Genomic DNA, 19115 nt, shown 5'->3' with positions numbered 1-19115 from the left:
CTACCCTCTACCCTCCTCCCTCTACCCTCCTTCCAGATACCCCTCCTCCTCTACCCTCCTTCCTCTACCCTCCTCCCTCTAATCGCTCCCTCTTCCCTCTACCCTCCTTCCCTCTACCCCTCCTTCCTCCCTCCCTTACCCTCCTCCCTTCCTCCCCTCTTTTTACCCCTCCCTCCCTCTAACCCTCTACCTCCTTCCTCTACCCTCCTCCTCTACCCTCCTTAGCTACCCTCCTCCTCTACCCTCCCTCCTCTCCCTCCCCTATACTCCTCCTCCTCTACCTCCTCCCTCTACCCTCTTCCCTCTACCCCCTCCTCTCCCTCTCACCTCTGCCTCCTACTCCTCCTCTACGCCTCCTCCCTCTACCCTCCTCCCTCTACCTCCTCCCTCTATCCCTCTACCCTCTTCCCTCTCCCTCTTTCCCTCTACCCTCTACCCTCCTCCCTCTCCCTCATCCTCCTCCTCTACCCTCTTCCCTCTACCCTCCTCCCTCTCCTCTAATCCTCTTCCTCTACCCTCCTCCCTCTACCTCTTCCCTCTACCCTCCTCCCTCTTACCCTCCTCTACCCTCCTCCCTCTACCTCCTCCCTCTACCCTCTTCCCTCTAACCTCATCCCTCTACCTCTTCCCTCCTAACCCTCCTCCTCTACCCTCCTCCCTCTACCCTCTTCCCTCTACCCTCCTCCCTCTACCCCTCTCCCTCTACCCTCTTCCTCTACCCTCTTCCTCTACCTCCTTCTCTACTTCTCCACTCCCTTCCTTGTCTCAGAATGTACTGGTCCGTCCATCTCTTTATACACCCTTCTTTCTGTTATCTTTATTAATCAAACGCCTCCTTTGTCATTACACAGTATTTGTCTTCTCCGTTCTCATATCCCAGGACAAAGGGTCTCAGATGACTCACGTAGAGAAGGCGTTGTTCTGCTTCTCGCAGCGGATGCCTTGCAGTTGTTGGCTCGTCGAAGCCTTGGTCTCGTAGTAGAAGTACAGCTGGTTGAGCCGTTGGCGAAGGCCAGCAGCACCAGGCAGTAGATGAAGAGAACTTGAGGATGTCCAGCAGCATGCGCCCCAGGGAGATCTGCAGAGGTCCAGGTGGGAGTTGGCTGTGAACAGGGAGATGAGGCGCAGGGAGCTGAAGATGTTGGCGATAGCAAACAGGGCCTCGGCTATCAGCGTTGGTGCCACTCTCCCATTCCTCCCTCGGCCGAGAGCTGTTGTACTGTTGTGGAAGGCGAGAGAGAGGAGAGAGAAGAAGAAGCTTGTTGTACTGTTATGGAGAGCAAGAGAGAGAGAGATGAGAGCTGTGTACTGTATGGAGACAAGAGAAGAGAGAGAGAGCTGTTGTACTGTTATGGAACAAGAGGAGAGAAGAAGACTGAGAAGAGAGGAGAAAGAGAGAGAGAGAGAGAGAAGCTGCTGTACTTTTGTGGAGACAAGAGAGAAAGAGCTGTTGTCTTGTGGAGAAAGAGAGAAAGAGCTGTTGTAACTGTTGTAGAAGAACAAGAGAGAGAAAGAGCTGTTGTAGTACTGTTGTAGAGACAGAGAGAGAGAGAGCTGTTGTAACTGTTTGAGAGACAAAGAGAGAGAGAGACTGTTGTCTGTTGTAGAGCAAGAGAGAGAGACTGTTGTACTGTGTAGAGACAAGAGAAGAGAGAGCTGCTTGTACTGTTGTGGAGACAAGAGAGAGAGAGAGCTGTTGTATTGTTGTGGGAGACGAGAAGAGAGAGAGAGAGCGAGAGAGAGAGAGAAGAGAGAGAGAGAAGAGAGAGAGAGAGAGAGAAGAGAGAGAGAGAGAGAGAGAGAGAGAGAGAGAGAGAGAGAGAGAGAGAGAGAGAGAGAGGAGAAGAAGAGAGAGAGAAGAAGAGAGAGAGAGAGAGAGAGAGAGAGAGAGAGAGAGAGAGAGAGAGAGAGAGAGAGAGAAGAGAGAGAGAGAGAAGAGAGAGAGAGAGAGCGCTGTTATGGAGACGAGAAGAGAGAGAGCTGTTGTACTGTTGTGGAGACGAGAGGAGCGCTGTTTGGAGATGAGAGAGAGAGAGAGAGAGCTGTTTTACTGTTGTGGAACAGAGAGAGGCAGAGAGAGTACTGTTAGCTACATGTCAGAAGGCCACGGTTATGTTGGAATGTGTATGTTGGCAAGAATAAATAGACAGGAATTTCTTAACCCTCACAATAGCATCAACTCATCTTGAAAAAATACACGTACCTTGAAGTAAGCAACTAGTTTCAGTGAGATAGTGGCCAAGTAGAGAGAGTTCATGGCAAAGTCCATCAGGTTCCACCAGTCATGGACGTACTCAGTGAAACCGCCATCCCACATCTCCTTTATCTCAGCCCAGATAAAGCCTTAAGGGCAGACAGGTGTCAGTCAGTAAGGCATGTGACATTGCACACTGCAATTAATGGCACCTGTCACAATAGTTTTACAGTGTAAACGTATAACTAGTCCAAATCAGAAACAGATTAACTGCAGCAAAATTCAGCATTGCATTTCTCAATATCCACCCAATTACACGTTAGAACCTGTTAGAGTGGTTTCTAACGATAAAGTTAGCTCTCCCCAGTCATCTTTTCGCCCCCCACCCCATCCCTCTGCTCACCCAGCACCCAGGGAAGGATCATCCACTCCACCACGGTGGGCGGTGGGCCCTGGACGTGCAGGTCTGTTCTCACGATGCGCTGGGAGGCCAGGAGGAGGAGGAAAAGGAAAGTCAGGTAGGAGGCTGTGTGGCAGATGAACTTGATGAAGGGCTTCTTGATGAAGAGGCCCAGGGCACTCCTGGGGGCCAGCAGGTAGACCAGGGAGAAGATGGGGAAGAGCAGGCCGATGGTGAAGCAGGTGACCAGCTTGACCGCCCAGTGGCGTCTGCGCCACCCCGGGAAACCGTCATACCACAGGGTGGCCAGGAGCTGCTGGCAGTTTGGCTGGGACACAAACTGGAGAGGAAGACAGTGACAGATACAGGAAGAAGATCCATAAGGGAAATCAAAACAATAGTATCAGACTGGGCCAGTGTTGTACAGAGTGTTGTACGTCCAACCACCAAGAAATTCCAAAAATCGAATACAATAGAAGCATACCGGGGTGGATATCGTACATATCTTTAATATGCTTCTGCCACGTAGTGCTTCAGATATAAAGGCAATGTGTACTACGTAAAGTCCCAGGCTCTCGCCAACTTTCCTGCAGTAAAACTAACTTCCCTGTGTTAGTACCTGGAGCTAACCTCCCACATATGACCTCTGACCTTGACACAGCACAGGAAAAAAAAGGGGGCGGAGGTCGGGCTGCCTTCTGAGAATTCATTGGCGAGTGAGTAAACTTCCACTGCCATCCGTTCTATTGGCCAACGTGCAATCAATGGAAAATAAATGGATAACCTACAATCAAGATTATACTATCAACGGGACATTAAAAACTGCAATATCTTATGTTTCACAGAGCTGTGGCTGAACGACGACACAGATAATATAGAGCTGGAGGGATTTTCCATGTACCGGCAGGACAGAGAAGCTACATCTGGTAAGACGAGGGGCGGGGGAGTGTGTCTATTTGTCACTAACAGCTGGTGCACGATGTCTAATATTAAAGATGTCTCTAGGTATTGCTCGTCTGACGTAGAGTACCTTATGATAAGCTGTAGACCACACTATCTAAGAAGAGACTTCTCATCTATATTATTCGTAGCTGTCTATTTACCACCACAAACCGATGCTGGCACTAAGACGCACTCAACCAGGTGTATAAGGCCATAAGCAAACAAGAAAATGCTCATCCAGAAGCGGCGCTCCTAGTGGCCGGAGACTTTAATGCAGGAAAACTTAAATCAGTTTTACCTAATTTCTACCAGCATGTCACATGTGCAACCAGAGGAAAAAAACTCTAGACCAGCTTCACTCCACACACAGAGATGCATACAAAGCTCTCCCCCGACCTCAATTTGGCGAATCTGACCATAATTCAAGCTTCCTGATTCTTGCTTACAAGCAAAAACTAAAGCAGGAAGTACCAGTGACTCGCTCAATACAGAAGTGGTCAGATGACGCGGATGCTACGCTACAGGACTGTTTTGCTAGCACAGACTGGAATATGTTCCGGGATTCATCAAATGGCATTGAGGAGTATACCACCTCAGTCATCGGCTTCATCAATAAGTGCATCGGCGACGTCTACCCCACAGTAACCGTACGTACATATCCCAACCAGAAGCCATGGATTACAGGCAACATCCGCATCAAGCTAAAGGCTAGAGCTGCCACTTTCAAGGAGCGGGACACTAATCCGGACGCTTATAAGAAATCCCTCTATGCCCTCAGACGAACCATCAAACAAGCAAAGCGTCAATACAGGATTAAGATTGAATCCTACTACACTGGCTTTGATGCTAGTTGGATGTGGCAGGGCTTGAAAACTATTATGGACTACAAAGGCAAACCCAGCTGCGAGTTGCCCAGTGATGCGAGCCTACCAGCGAGCGAAATGCTTTTTACGCTCGCTTCGAGCCAAGCAACACTGAAGCATGCATGAGAGCACCAGCTGTTTTGGAAGACTGTGTGATAACGCTCTAGGTAGCCGATGAGAGCAAGACCTTTAAACAGGTCAACATTCACAAAGCCACGGGGCCAGACGGATTACCAGGACCTGTACTCAAAGCATGCGCGATCAACTGTCAAGTGTCTTCAGTGACATTTTCAACCTCTCCCTGACCGAGTCTGTAATACCTACATGTTTCAAGCAGACCAGCATAGTCCCTGTGCCCAAGGAAGCGAAGATAATCTGCCTAAATGATTACCGCCCCGTAGCACTCATGTCGGTAGCCATGAGCTTTGAAAGGCTGGTCATGGCTCACATCAAAAGCATCCTCCCGGAAACCCTAGACCCACTCCAATTCACATACCGCTCCAAAAGATCCACAGATGACGCAATCTCAATTGCACTCCATACTGTCCTTTCCCACCCGTACAAAAGGAACACCTATGTGAGAATGCTGTTAATTGACTACAGCTCAGCTTTCAACACCATAGTGCCCACGAAGCTCATCACTAAGCTAAGGACCCTGGGACTAATCACCTCCCTCTCCAACTGGATCCTGGACTTCCTGACGGGCCGCCCCCAGGTGGTAAGGGTAGGCAACAACATGTCTAATACGCTGATCCTCAACAATGGGGCCCCTCAGGGGTGTGTGCTTAGTCCCCTCCTGTACTCCCTGTTCAAACATGACTCCAACACCATCATTAAGTTTGCTGACGACACAACAGTAGTAGGCCTGATCACCAACAATGATTAGACTGTATGGAGGAGGTCAGGACAACAACCTCTCCCTCAATGTGAGCAAGACAAAAGAGCTGATCGTGAACTACAGGAAAAGGCGGGCCGAACAGGCCCCCATTAACATCGACGGCCCAGAGGAAAGCCCAAAAAATTGTCAAAGACTCCAGTCACCCAAGTCATAGACTGTTTTCTCTGCTATCGCACGGCAAGCTGTACCGGAACGCCAAGTCTAGGTCCAAAAGGCTCCTTAACAGCTTCTACCCCCAAGCCATAAGACTGCTGAACAATTAATCAAATGGCCACCTGGACTGTTTACATTGACACCCCCCCTTTGTTTTTACACTGCTGCTACTTGCTGTTTATTATCTATGCATGGTCACTTTCTCCCTACCTACATGTACAAATTCCTCACCTGACCTGTATCCCTGCACATTGACTCGGTACTGGTACCCCCAGTATATAGCCTCGCTATTGTTACTTTATTATGTTACTTTTTATCATTTGTTACTTTAGTTTATTAGATAAATATTTTCTTAACTCTTTCTTGACCTGCACTGTTGGTTAAGGACTTGTAAGTAAGCATTTCACGGTAAGGTCTACATATGTTGTGTTCGGCGCATGTGACAAATAAAGTTTGATTTGATTTGATTGTGGATGCATAGGGATGAGAGACCAACGTCCCGATTTTAACGACTTTACTAACTGTGGCATGCTGGGTAACCAGTCCCAGCAGAGCAGCTGATTCTATCAAGTCCAAACAGTAGTTCCCCCTCCTCCCTGATGTGTGAATATTTGATGCACATGCTGAATTCAACTAGTTTAACCCTGCTGTCCTCCCACCGCCCCCATGTCCCCTGAATTCTCCCTGACAACCAGGCCCTCAACTCCCACGTGAATGTGCTGTCCTTGTCTGCACATAATCTACATTAATCTCTGACCATCTACCTCTAGATTGATTGCTGTTTTGAATAAGGTAACTTTAACCAACCATAAGATGTCTGAATGCTGACTGAACTGAGAGTGTTGCTGACTGTCGGGGTCTGAGGATGAAGGATGAAAGAGCTGTAGCCTACTTGCTGACCGAGGCATGATTATTCTACCTGGCCTTTTCCCCACTGTGGTTGGTTAGGTTCTCTTAACAGCCCCGCAGAGCTGGATAAGACTGAGAATTTATTACACTGCAGAGAGAAATACAGTATTCAGCTCACAACAAAGGAGCAGCCAAATGCCAGCATTCCAATCAAGAGGAGTGTGTGCGTGTCTGTATGTGATTGAGGATGAGTGTGTGCTTTTGTTTGTCCCACACATATGTGAGGGTGTGTTTGTCAGACCTCTCCCGGGGTACAAAAGGGAAGGAAAGACAGCGTGCCAAATGTATTTTATACCAACAAAAAGAAGCAGCACAATGGCAGAATTCTCAGTGGTATAGTAAACTGTGAATAGATCCCTTTAGTTGGCAATGAGAGAACACAAGCCAGCTGATCACCCAAGCTCTCGACTTGCCTGTGTCTCATTTCATTTAGACTTAAAACGCTGTGACTCACTTCTACATGCTATTCCTGTAGATATTTTTTATAAATAGATGGTGAGATGACTACAATTTCTGACACAACTCAAATTGGTCCTGTTATCACTGTTCAATATCAAGACGATTTGAATTAAAGTGCTCGACCATCAAGCTTCCATTGTCTACAACAGATCTCTTCTAGTCACTGCTCTCTTCTCAAATGTCAGGTTCATTTCCTCTCGTGTGCTAGATTATTATTAGTCAAGTGTTTTGCCACTGTCACTGGCAGCAACTGACATTTTGCTGCATAAAGAAATATCCTAGGAAACAACGCATGGAAATTCATCATTGGCACTCTAGTGATTTTATCACAAGCATACAGGAAGATGTGCTTGTTGAAATAGGTAACAGTGCCAGCATACTGCCCAGTGAGCACTTCACCTGATACAGTGCCAATCCATTCAGCTAAGGACACCCTCACTATACCAGACAGACATCTTCTGCATGGCCCTCTCTCCTCTCCCCCTCACCTCTTTCTGGTGGTACTTGATGGCCAGTTTGAGCTTGGCCAGGTCGCGGCAGTCCTTTGGGTCCAGCTCCTCACTGAGGTAGTCACGGTGGTTGAGGATGGTCTCCAGCTCTCTGGAGCTCCTGGCCTGGTCCAGCAGGTCCTTGGCAAACAGCTTACACTGCTGGGACAGCTCCTCGTACTCCTGACGGAACTCATTCTCCACCTGGAAGAGTCATAAACTAGTTAAAACCCCTTTATAAACCCTTCATAAATCCTTAACACTACTGGGACAGCTCCTGGTAATCCTGACAGAGCTCGTTCCCCACCTTGCTCAGTTCTTTCAGCTCCCAGCCCAGGCGGAAGGCGGTCAGGATGGGGTCTTCGCTGGACAGGGCAATGAGGGACGGGCTGGCTAGAGTCTTGTAGACATTGAGGCGAGAGCGGGAGTGGCGCAGGCTGTCCACCTCGGAGCTGGACACGCACGCCACACAGTCACAGCGGATCTGGTGTGGCCGGGGGATGGTGACTTTGCGCTGGACCAGCAGCTTGATGATCTCGTAGTTGTTGGTGTGAGCTGCCAGCATGATGGGTGTGATGTCAGGGGTAAACTCTGAGAACTGGGTATCCATCATCAGGTTGGGCACCTGGAGAAGAGAACAGGGGGTTGGGGTGGAGAGGGATTAATGAATGCCCCAGGCAAGAGCATAACCTGTATAACTTACATAACATGTATATAACCGGGAGAACATATAGTACGTAACATATATATAACCAGGAGAACATATACATAACATGTAACCATCATGCTAATTGGGCTACAGTAAGGACTAGGCAACTAGCTGAAATGTGCTCCTAAGGTCCTCCTTACCTGTTTCTCTCCACTGGGCCTGCGGTGGGACAGCAGCAGCTCCACGGCGCCCACCACCTCCTTGCGGATGGCGTAGAGCAGCGCGTCGCCCACGTGCACGCCGTGGTTGAGCAGCAGCTCCATCACCTCCAGGTTTTCGTTCTCGATGGCGATGAGCAGCGCGCTGCGCCCCAGCGGGTCCAGGCAGTTCACGTTGATGTTGTAGTAAATCTCCGCCTCCTGCAGGGCCAGCTTCACCCCGGCATAGTCGCCCTTCTCCACCGCCGTCAGGTACGCCCGCTCCTCCGCTGACAGCTCCGCTTCCGCCCGCACGATCTGCAGCGGGATGCGGTCGCGGTACGGTGAGTAGCTCGCCTTCTTGTAGTACAGCTGGGCCATGGGATTCATCATGTGCACACAGTCAGCGTCACTCACGACCTACTGGGAGATTGGAATCTGGGGGCAAACAAAGAACAGCATTGGTTTGTTTTGTTCTGCACATATTGCGCAGTAGGACAGTGTTGATAGCCTAAAAGGCTCTGTATGGCCATACAGCATTTACTGTGATGCGGTCAAAGCAAACATACTTTTTGTGGTTCGCGGAGCAGCTGTTGTGAAGGAAGATGTCAAGGAAGTGAGTTTGTGTTTATACAGGACTTCCCACCCTCACCTACTGTCAGCCAATCATGTCATTGTGGAGCTATACGGAGACCTCCAGAGTGTACATTTGAGAGTAGCGCGGCGATGCGATTTCGGAGCACAATTTGGCCTCTGCGTGCCTCCGCGTCACACCCTCCATACGGCGCCTCCGACCACATTTTCGGATCAAGCATAAATTGGATTGCCAAATTCACACCCCAGCGAGCAATGTTTTTTATTCCTGTCTTGGACTTCTATTCTATTCACATAGAGGGTTCCACTCCCGCTCAAGCCAGGTTATTGGCCCCATGCTAATTCGGTCATTTTTTCAGCCTCCTCCGATGATGTTGCTCCACACAGCTGAATGTATCAGTAGGATAAACGGCCTCTCTGTTTGATCACTGCAAGAGTTATTTTTTCCAGGAAACTGACAGCAGAGGGGAAGAAGCCCATAGAAGATGGAACTAGTGGGGCCCCTCTGCCACCCCAACGCCACCACCTCGTCTTTCTAAAATTATCTGCCGAAATTGTTGCAACCCCTATTACTAGCCTGTTCAACCTCTCTTTCGTATCGTCTGAGATTCCCATAGATTGGAAAGCTACCGCGGTCATCCCCCTCTTCAAAGGGGGAGACACTCTAGACCCAAACTGCTACAGACCTACAGTGGGGAGAACAAGTATTTGATACACTGCCGATTTTGCAGGTTTTCCTACTTACAAAGCATGTAGAGGTCTGTAATTTTTTATCATAGGTACACTTCAGCTGTGAGAGACGGAATCTAAAACAGGGAAAATCCAGAACAAATTACTTGTAATGATTTTAAGGGTAATTAATTTGCATTTTATTGCATGACAAACAAACTTAAAAACAAAAAAAGAGAAAATAATTTAAAAAAAAAATCAAAACCTACATAATAGTATATAAAAAGAAAAATCAATATACTTCATCTAACAAAAAAGAAAAAAAAGACAAAAATACCCGCAGCGGCGCGAGCCGGCCTCCGGCCCGCCGCGCGCCGCTCCGGCCAGCCGAGAGCGCCCCGCGACACCGCCCCACGCGCTCGCGTACGCGGCACACACCACTGCACGCCTCGCGGCCCACCTAGGCCCGCCCGCAGGACTCCTAAAGATCACCAAAAAAATTAGGAGGGGGGTACGCAAGGAATGGCCAGAAAAAAAAAAATTTGATACATCAGAAAAGCAGAACTTAATATTTGGTACAGAAACCTTGTTTGCAATTACAGAGATCATACGTTTCCTGTAGTTCTTGACCAGGTTGCACACACTGCAGCAGAGATTTTGTTCACTCATCCATACAGACCTTCTCCAGATCCTCAGGTTTCAGGGCTGTCGCTGGGCAATACGGACTTTCAGCTCCCTCCAAAGATTTTCTATTGGTTCAGGTCTGGAGACTGGCTACGCCCTCCAGGCTTGAGATACTTCTTACGGAGCCATCCTTAGTTGCCCTGGCTGTGGGTTTCGGGTCGTTGTATGCTGGAAGACCCAGCCACGACCCATCTTCAATGCTCTTACTGAGGGAAGGAGGTTGTTGGCCAAGATCTCGCGATACATGCCCATCCATCTGCCCTCAATACGGTGCAGTTATCCTGTCCGCTTTGCAGAAAAGCATCCCCAAAGATTGATGTTTCCACCTCCATGCTTCACGGTTGGGATGGTTTCTTGGGTTGTACTCATCTTTCTTCTTCCTCCAAACACGGCGAGTGGAGTTTAGACCAAAAAGCTCTATTTTTTCTCATCAGACCACATGACCTTCTCCCATTCCTACCTCTGGATCATCCAGATGGTCATTGGCAAAGTTCAGACGGGCCTGGAATGCGCTGGCTTGAAGCAGGGGGACCCTGCGTGTGCTGCAGATTTTAATCCATGACGGCGTAGTGTGTTACTAATGGTTTTCTTGAGACTGTGTCCCAGCTCTCTTCAGGTTCATTGACCAGTCCTGCCGTGTAAGTTCTGGCTGATCCCTCACCTTCCTCATGATCATTGATGCCCCACGAGGTGAGATCTTGCATGGAGCCCCAGACTGAGGTGATTGACCGTCATCTCTGAACTTCTTCCATTCTAATAATTGCGCCAACAGTTGTTTGCCTTCTTCACCAGGCTGCTTGCCTATTGTCCTAGTAGCCCATCCCAGCCTTGTGCAGGTCTACAATTCTTTCCCTATATGTCCTTACACAGCTCTCTGGTCTTGGCCATTGTGGAGAGGTTGGAGGTTCTGTTGATCGAGTGTGTGGACAGTGTCTTTTATACAGGTAACGAGTTCAACAGTGCAGTTATACAGGTAATGAAGTGGAGAACAGAAGGTTCTTAAAGAAAAACTAACAGGTCTGTGAGACCGCAATTCTTACTGGTTGGTATTGATCAAATACTTATGTCATGCAAATAAAATGTCAAATTAATTACTTAAAATCATACAATGTGATTTTCTGATTTTTGTTTTAGATTCGCTCTCACAGTGAAGTGTACCTATGATAAAAAATGACAGACCTCTACATGCTTTGAAGTAGGAAAACCTGCAAAATCGTCAGTGTCTCAAATACTTGTTTCTCCCACTGTATATTCTATCCTACCCTCCTTTCTAAGGTCTTCGAAAGCCAAGTTAACAAACAGATACCGACCATTTCGAATCCCACCGTACCTTCTCCACTATGCATCCGGTTTCAGAGTTGGTCAATGGTGCACCTCAGCCACGCTCAAGGTCCTAAACGATATCATAACCGCCATCGATAAGAGACATTACTGTGCAGCCATATTCATCGACCTGGCAAGGCTTTCGACTCTGTCAATCAACAACATTCTTATTGACAAACTCAACAGACCTTGGTTTTCAAATGATTGCCTCGCCTGGTTCATCAACTACTTCTCTGATAGAGTTCAAGCATGTCAAATCAGAGGGCCTGGTTGTCCAGACCTCTGAGCAGTCTCTATGGGCGCCACAGGGTTCAATTCTTAGGCTGACTCTTTTCTCTGTATACATCAATGATGTCGCCTCTTGCTGCGGGGATTCTTTGATCCACCTCTACGCAGACAACACATCTGTAAACTTCTGGCCCTTCTTTGACATGGTGTTAACTAACCTCCAGATCGCCTCAATGCCATACAACTCTCCTTCCGTGGCCTCCAACTGCTCTTAATGCAAGTAAAACTAAAATGCATGCCTTCAACCGATCGCTGCTCGCACTGCCCGACCATCCAGCATCACTACTCTGGATGGTTCTGACTTAGAATTATGTGGACAACTACAAATATCTAGGTGTCTGGTTAGACTGTAAACTCTCCTTCCAGACTCACATTAAACATCTCCAATCCAAAATTAAATCTAGAATCGGCTTACTATTTTGCAGCAAAGTATCCTTCACTCATGCTGCCAAACATACCCTCGTAAAACTGACCATCTTACCGATCCTCGACTTCGGCGATGTCATTTACAAAGTATCCTCCAACACTCTACTCAACAAATTGGATGCAGTCTATCACAGTGCCATCCGTTTTGTCACCAAAGCCCCATATACTACCCACCACTGCGACCTGTACACTCTCGTTGGCTGGCCCTCGCTTCATACTCGTCGCCAAATCCACTGGCTCCAGGTCATCTACAAGTCTCTGCTAGGTAAAGCCCTGCCTTATCTCAGCTCACTGGTCACCATAGCAGCACCCACCTGTAGCACACGCTCCAGCAGGTATATCTCACTGGTCACCCCCAAAGCCAATTCTTCCTTTGGCCGCGTCTCCTTCCAGTTCTCTGCTGCCAATGACTGAAACGAACTGCAAAAATAACTAAAGCTGGACTCTTACCTCCCTCACTAGCTTTAAGCACCAGCTGTCAGAGCAGCTCACAGATCACTGCACCTGGACATAGCTCATCTGTAAATAGTCCATCCAATCTACCTCATCCCCATACTGTATTTATTTATTTATCTTGCTCCTTTGCACCCCAGTATCTCTACTTGCACATTCATGTTCTGCACATCTACCATTCCAGTGTTGAATTGGTATATTGTAATTACTTCGCCACCATGGCCTATATATTGCCTTATCTCTCTTATCCTACCTCATTTGCACATACTGTATATAGATTTTTCTACTGTTCTTCTACTGATTGTATGTTTGTTTACTCCATGTGTAACTCTGTGTTGTTGTATGTGTCGAACTACTTTGCTTTATCTTGGCCAGGTCACAGTTGCAAATGAGAACTTGTTGTCAACTAGCCTACCTGGTTAAATAAAGGTGAAATAAAATTTCAAAAATAAAACCTTATCAAATCAAAGCAAATGTATTTATATAGCCCTTCTTACATCAGCTGATATCTCAAAGTGCTGTACAGAAACCCAGCCTAAAACCCCAAACAGCAAGCAATGCAGGTGTAGAAGCACAGTGTCTAGGAAAAACTCCCTAGATAGGCCAAAACCTATGAAGAAACCTAGAGAGGAACCAGGCTATGAGGGGTGGCCAGTCCTCTTCTGGCTGTGCCGGGTGGATATTATAACAGAACATGGCCAAGATGTTCAAATGTTCATAAATGACCAGCATGGTCAAATAATAATAATCACAGTAGTTATCGATGGTGCAGCAAGTCAGCACCTCAGGAGTAAATGTCAGTTGGCTTTTCATAGCCGATCATTAAGAGTATCTCTACCGCTCCTGCTGTCTCTAGAGAGTTGAAAACAGCAGGTCTGGGACAGGTAGTACGTCCGATGAACAGGTCAGGGTTCCATAGCCGCAGGCAGAAGCACCCATCTGCCACCCCACCGCCGACCCCACCAACCCCTCATAACCCATCTTGCCACCTCACCGCACCCTCATAACCATCTGCCACCCACCACCATCGTAACCCCACTGCCACCCCACTGCCAACCTCAACCCATCTGCACCCCACCCCACCCCCACTGCCACCACCCTCGTAACCATCTGCCACCCCACCAGCCACCCCCTCCACCACTCTACTAACCCATCTTGCACCCACCCCGACTGTCCACTGCACCAGCCACGCACCTCCTAACCATCTGCCACCCACGCCCCCACTGCCAGACCACCTCGTAACCCATCTGCCCACCCACCGCCCCCACCTGCACCGACTGAAACCCATCTGCCACCCACTGCCACCACCTCGTAACCCATCTGCCACCCCACCGCACCCCACGCCACCACCTCGTAACCCATCTCCACCCCACTGCCACCCTCGTAACCCATCTGCCACCCCACCGCCACCACCTCGTAACCCATCTGCCACCCCACCGCCACCACTGCACACCTCGTAACCCATCTGCCCCCACCGCCACCCACTGCCACCACCTGTAACCATTGCACCCACGCCACCTGTCGTAACCCATCTGCCACCCACCGCCAACCCACCTCATAACCATCTGCCACCCACCCACCCACTGCACCCCATAACATCTGCCACCATACCCGCCACCACCGCACCACTCATATAACACCATACTGCACCCACTGCCACCCCCTCATAACCCATCTGCCACCCCGCCACCCCTCATAACCCATCTGCCACCCACCCACGCCCTCATAACCCATCTGCCACACCCGGCCACCCCATAACATCGCCAGCCCACCGCCCCCCATAACCCATCTGCACCCACGCCACCACTCATAACCCACTTCTGCACCCCACCGCCACCCCCTCATAACCCATTGCCACCCACCCCACCCCTCTACCATCTGCCACCCCACCGCCACCCCTCATAACCCATCTGCCACCACCGCACCGCCCTCATAACCATCTCACCCACCGCCACCCCCATAACCCATTGACCCCCACCTGCCACCCGACAATAACCCTCTGCACCCCACCACCACCTCATAACCCATCTGCCACCCCACCGCCACCCCACTGCCACACTCAAACCATCTGCCACCCAGCCACCCCCCCTCATAACCCATCTGCACCCCACCCACCCCCTCATAACCCATCTCCCACACCACCGCACCCCCTCATAACCCATCTGCCACCCACCGCCACCCCCATAACCCTCTGCCACCCCACCGCACCAACCTCATAACCATCTGCACCCCACTGCCCACTCATACCATCTGCCACCTCCCGCACCCACTCATAACCCATCTGCCACCCATCGCCCACCTCATTCCCACCGCAACCACCTCATAACCCATCTGCCACCCACGCCCCCGATCATAACCCATCTGCCACCGACCCACCGCCCCGCCCTCATCACTCTTGTTCTCATTCCCCACCCAGCCAGAGCCAGCGCTGTGGCCCCACACAGCCCCGCGGGGCCTGACGTCTCTGGAACTCCAGTCACACACATCCATATTCATGGCTCACCACATGGAGAGGGAGTGGAGGCTTGGGGGTAGCGCATCGCGCTGATCCCCTGCCAAATACACTCCTCCCAATGGGAGGGAAGTTGGAGAAGGGGTGTCGAGGGGTGTTGGGAGAGAAATTTACTTGAGAAGTGTGCTTGCTTTTCCCTCAGCCTGGTCTTGCATGAGTGAGCCCCCTGCTTCAGGGCCTCTGCAGGAGATATGGGTCCACTCCAAGCTGAGCCATGGCTGACAAAACACTCTTCCACTGTATTTTCTGCAGCGTGTGGATGACTGGGTGGTTTAAGTGCTGCTGGTGGGAGCTTAATCTCTTGGGGACGGTGACCTTGGCAAGACTGTCACTACCTCAGCTACCTAGGGACCTGCTCAAATCACTTAGATTTGACAAACACAGTAAGGTGATTGGCCAGCCCAGCCAGAGAGGGTGGATATGTCTGTACATAAGCCAAGCTTGTTAGCCCCTGATCCCTTGGTAATTGAACCAACCATTGACTTAATCAATACAACTGAGCCACCCTTTGAGGTGGATGACATGCTGGTGTTAACTATGTCCTTGTTACACCAGTATTACATTCCCTCAGGTATAATGGAGATTGGAACACTCCAAACACACAGAAACATTCTTGGCAAGGAATCTCGAGGAGGGATACTTAGTGGAACGTGTACGCTGGGAGTCGGGAAGCAAGTACACGGAGTGAATAATTTAATAAATAAACAAACATGGACAAAACAAGAAACACGAGCAGCATACAGACATGAAACAGACACAGAAACAATAACGCCTAGAGAAGGAACCAAAGGGAGTGACATATCTAGGGAAGGTAATCAGGAAGGTGATGAAGTCTAGGTGAGTCTGAAGAGGCGCTGGTGCGCGTAACGATGTTGACAGGTGTGTGTAATAATGAGCAGCCTGGTGACCTAGAGCGCTGGGGAGGGAATACACGTGACAGTACCCCCTCCCTGATACGCGGCTCCAACTGCAGGACACCGACCAAATGGACGATTCCGGGAACCAGGAGCGGACCGGTCGCCTCTGCTGAGGCGCGGGAATCTGTCGAGCCAGCTGAGGCGCGGGAACCTGACGAGCCGGCTGAGGCATGGGAGCCTGCCGAGCTAGCTGAGGCATCCTCTGTAGACTCGGCAACACATGCTTGACCGGCCAACCAAGTCTTGTGAACCTGACATGCCGGCTGAGGCATGGAAGCCTGATGAGCCGGCTGAGGCATCCTCGGTTGCTCCGGCAGCGGCACCCGGACCCGACGTCACCTACTGACACAAAAACACTGATGCTCCCCTTTGGTGAGGCGTTATTCTGTAACGTGTACGCTGAGAGTCGGGAAGCAAGTTCAGGGAGTGAATCATTTAATAAATAGATGAACATGGACAAAACAAGAAACACGAGCAGCGCACAGACATGAAACAACGGAACAGAAACAATAACGCCTGGGGAAGGAACCAAAGGGAGTGACAGATATAGGGAAGGTAATCAAGAAGGTGATGAAGTCCAGGTGAGTTTGATGAGGTGCTGGTGCGCGTAACGATGGTGACAGGTGTGCGTAATAATGAGCAGCCTGGTGACCTAGAGCCCCAGAGAGAGGGAGTATACGTGACAGTTAGATTGTGTTCGCACCAAATTGTCACCTTGGAAATGCATTCCTGCGTCAGTTGTAAATGAGGAGGAATATGTATAGTGACAACTAATAAGACATGTCCCAGAATACCAACAACAACCTCCAATGTGTAATACAGCCATCATATCTAATACTAAGCATTATTATTATTCCTTTGTGATAAGCTTTGGTAGCATCGTTCCAACATGGCTGGTTAATATCTACTGTGCTCAAACGCTCATGCTGTTCTATATCTCTTCAACAGACCAGGCTGGCAGCTGCAGTGCACAGAGTGCACAGTTTTTCAATGTGGGCAATATTTAGCATTAAATGTAGGTGAACCAAGCAAAGCCAACCTTATGCCCAGCTCTAGCACACATCCCCTATCTGTCTTTCTAACGGAGAGGACTAAAACCGGTCAAAGCAATTACATCAATCACCTCCTTTACAATCTCAATTCACATCCCTATAAAATATTAACTCTAAAGTCAATGATGTCTGTTGTCCCCCTCCATTATCAGATAGTTGTTCTAGAGCTTGCTGTTACAAATAACCAACAGAGTTACGCCTCTGGGGGGACTTCTGGGGTCACAGGTCCATGATTTATTCAACATTATTTACTGGAATGAGACAGGGTTACCGTGGTTTCTCCTTATACTCACAAACTCATACACACTTATAAACACTCAATACACATTCATACAAACCCACACACAATCAAGGCCCACCGAGAGTGACCAAACCGTGCTCTGTGTTATTAGGGAAGCGAAGGTAACCTGCCTAAATGATTACCGCCCCGTAGCACTTACGTCGGAAGCCATGAAGTGCTTTGAAAGCCTGGTCATGGCTCACATCAACAGAATCATCCCGGAAACCCTAGACCCACTCCAATTTGCATACTGCCCCAACAGATCCACAGATGACGCAATCTCAATTACACTCCACACTGCTCTTTACCACTTGGACAAAAGGAACACCTACGTGAGAATGCTGTTCATTGACTACAGCTCAGCATTCAACACCATAGTGCCCACAAACCTCATCACTAAGCTAAGGACCCTGGGACTAAACATCTCCCTCTGCAACTGGATCCTGGAATTCCTGACAGGCTGCCCCCAGGTGGTAAGGGTAGGCAACAACATGTCTGCCACACTGATCCTGAACACTGGGGCCCCTCAAGGGTGCGTGCTTAGTCCCCTCCTGTACTCCCTGTTCACCCACGACTGCGTGGCCAAACACGACTCCAACACCATCATTAAGTTTGCTGATGACACAACAGTGGTAGGCCTGATTATCAACAACAATGAGACAGCCTATAGGGAGGAGTTCAGTGACCTGGCAGTGTGGTGCCAGGACAACAACCTCTCCCTCAACGTGAGCAAGACAAAGGAGTTGATTGTGGACTACAGGAGAAGGAAAGGCGGGCCGAACAGGCCCCCATTAACATAGACGGTGCTGTAGTGGAGCGGGTCGAGAGTTGGTACACATCACCAACAAACTATCATGGTCCAAACACACCAAGACATTCGTGAAGAGGGCACGACAACACCTTTTCCCCCTCATCCTGACCGGTTGCATCACCGCCTGGTATGGCAACTGCTAAGCGCTACAGAGGGTAGTGTGTATGGCCCAGTAGATCACTGGTGCCAAGCTTCCTGCCATTCCTGCCTACAGTATATACCAGGCGGTGTTAAAGGAAGGCCCAAAACATTGTCAAAGACTCCAGTCACCCAAGTCACAGACTGTTTTCTCTGCTACCGCACGGCAAGGGGTACCCGGAGCGCCAAGTCTAGGACCAAAAGGCTCCTTAACAGCTTCTACCCCCAAGCCATAAGACTGCTGAACAATTAATCAAATGGCCACCGGACTATTTACATTGAACCCCCCCCCCCCCTCCCCCATTTGTTGTTACACTGCTGCTACTTGCTGTTTATTATCTATGCATAGTCACTTCACCCCTACCTACATGTACAAATTACCTCGACTAACCTGTACCCCGCACATTGACTCGGTACCAGTAACCGGAGTCTTTGACAATGTTTTGGGCCTTCCTTTAACACCGCCTGGTATATACTACATGTACAAATTACCTCGACTAACCTGTACCCCGCACATTGACTCGGTACCAGTAACCCCTGTATATAGCCTTGTTATTGTTATTTTATTGTGTTACTTTTTATAATTTTTTACTTTAGTTTATTTAGTAAATATTTTCTTAACTCTTTTTTGAACTGCATTGTTGTATTCGGCGCATGTGACAAATAAAGTCTGAATTTATTTGATTTAAAAGAAACCTAAATGACTCCTTATTATCTAGTGTGTCATCTTACAGCATATTATTATTATAATTATTATTATATATGCTCCTGGTATACTGTAACCTAATTAGTGTGGTGACCAGAGTGGTAAAGTGA

At 49.1% G+C, this 19115-nt stretch overlaps 1 protein-coding gene across 1 annotated transcript in view; it reads right to left on the bottom strand.

The window, feature by feature from the left end:
• The window catches only part of LOC111964385 (short transient receptor potential channel 5-like), a 54005-nt gene that overhangs the window by 23777 nt on the left and 11113 nt on the right, over positions 1–19115 (bottom strand). Inside the window, 10 exon segments of the mRNA XM_023988271.2 lie at positions 905–998; positions 1001–1039; positions 1042–1092; positions 1095–1183; positions 1185–1219; positions 2204–2343; positions 2598–2934; positions 7307–7510; positions 7614–7931; positions 8156–8590. Of these exon segments, the coding sequence (XP_023844039.1) occupies positions 905–998; positions 1001–1039; positions 1042–1092; positions 1095–1183; positions 1185–1219; positions 2204–2343; positions 2598–2934; positions 7307–7510; positions 7614–7931; positions 8156–8545 (1697 nt within the window). The 5' untranslated portion in view covers positions 8546–8590.

The sequence above is a fragment of the Salvelinus sp. IW2-2015 genome, linkage group LG5 (assembly GCF_002910315.2).
Source record: "Salvelinus sp. IW2-2015 linkage group LG5, ASM291031v2, whole genome shotgun sequence".
In the NCBI taxonomy this organism is placed as follows: domain Eukaryota; kingdom Metazoa; phylum Chordata; class Actinopteri; order Salmoniformes; family Salmonidae; genus Salvelinus; species Salvelinus sp. IW2-2015.
This window is presented reverse-complemented; position numbering and strand designations above follow the sequence as displayed.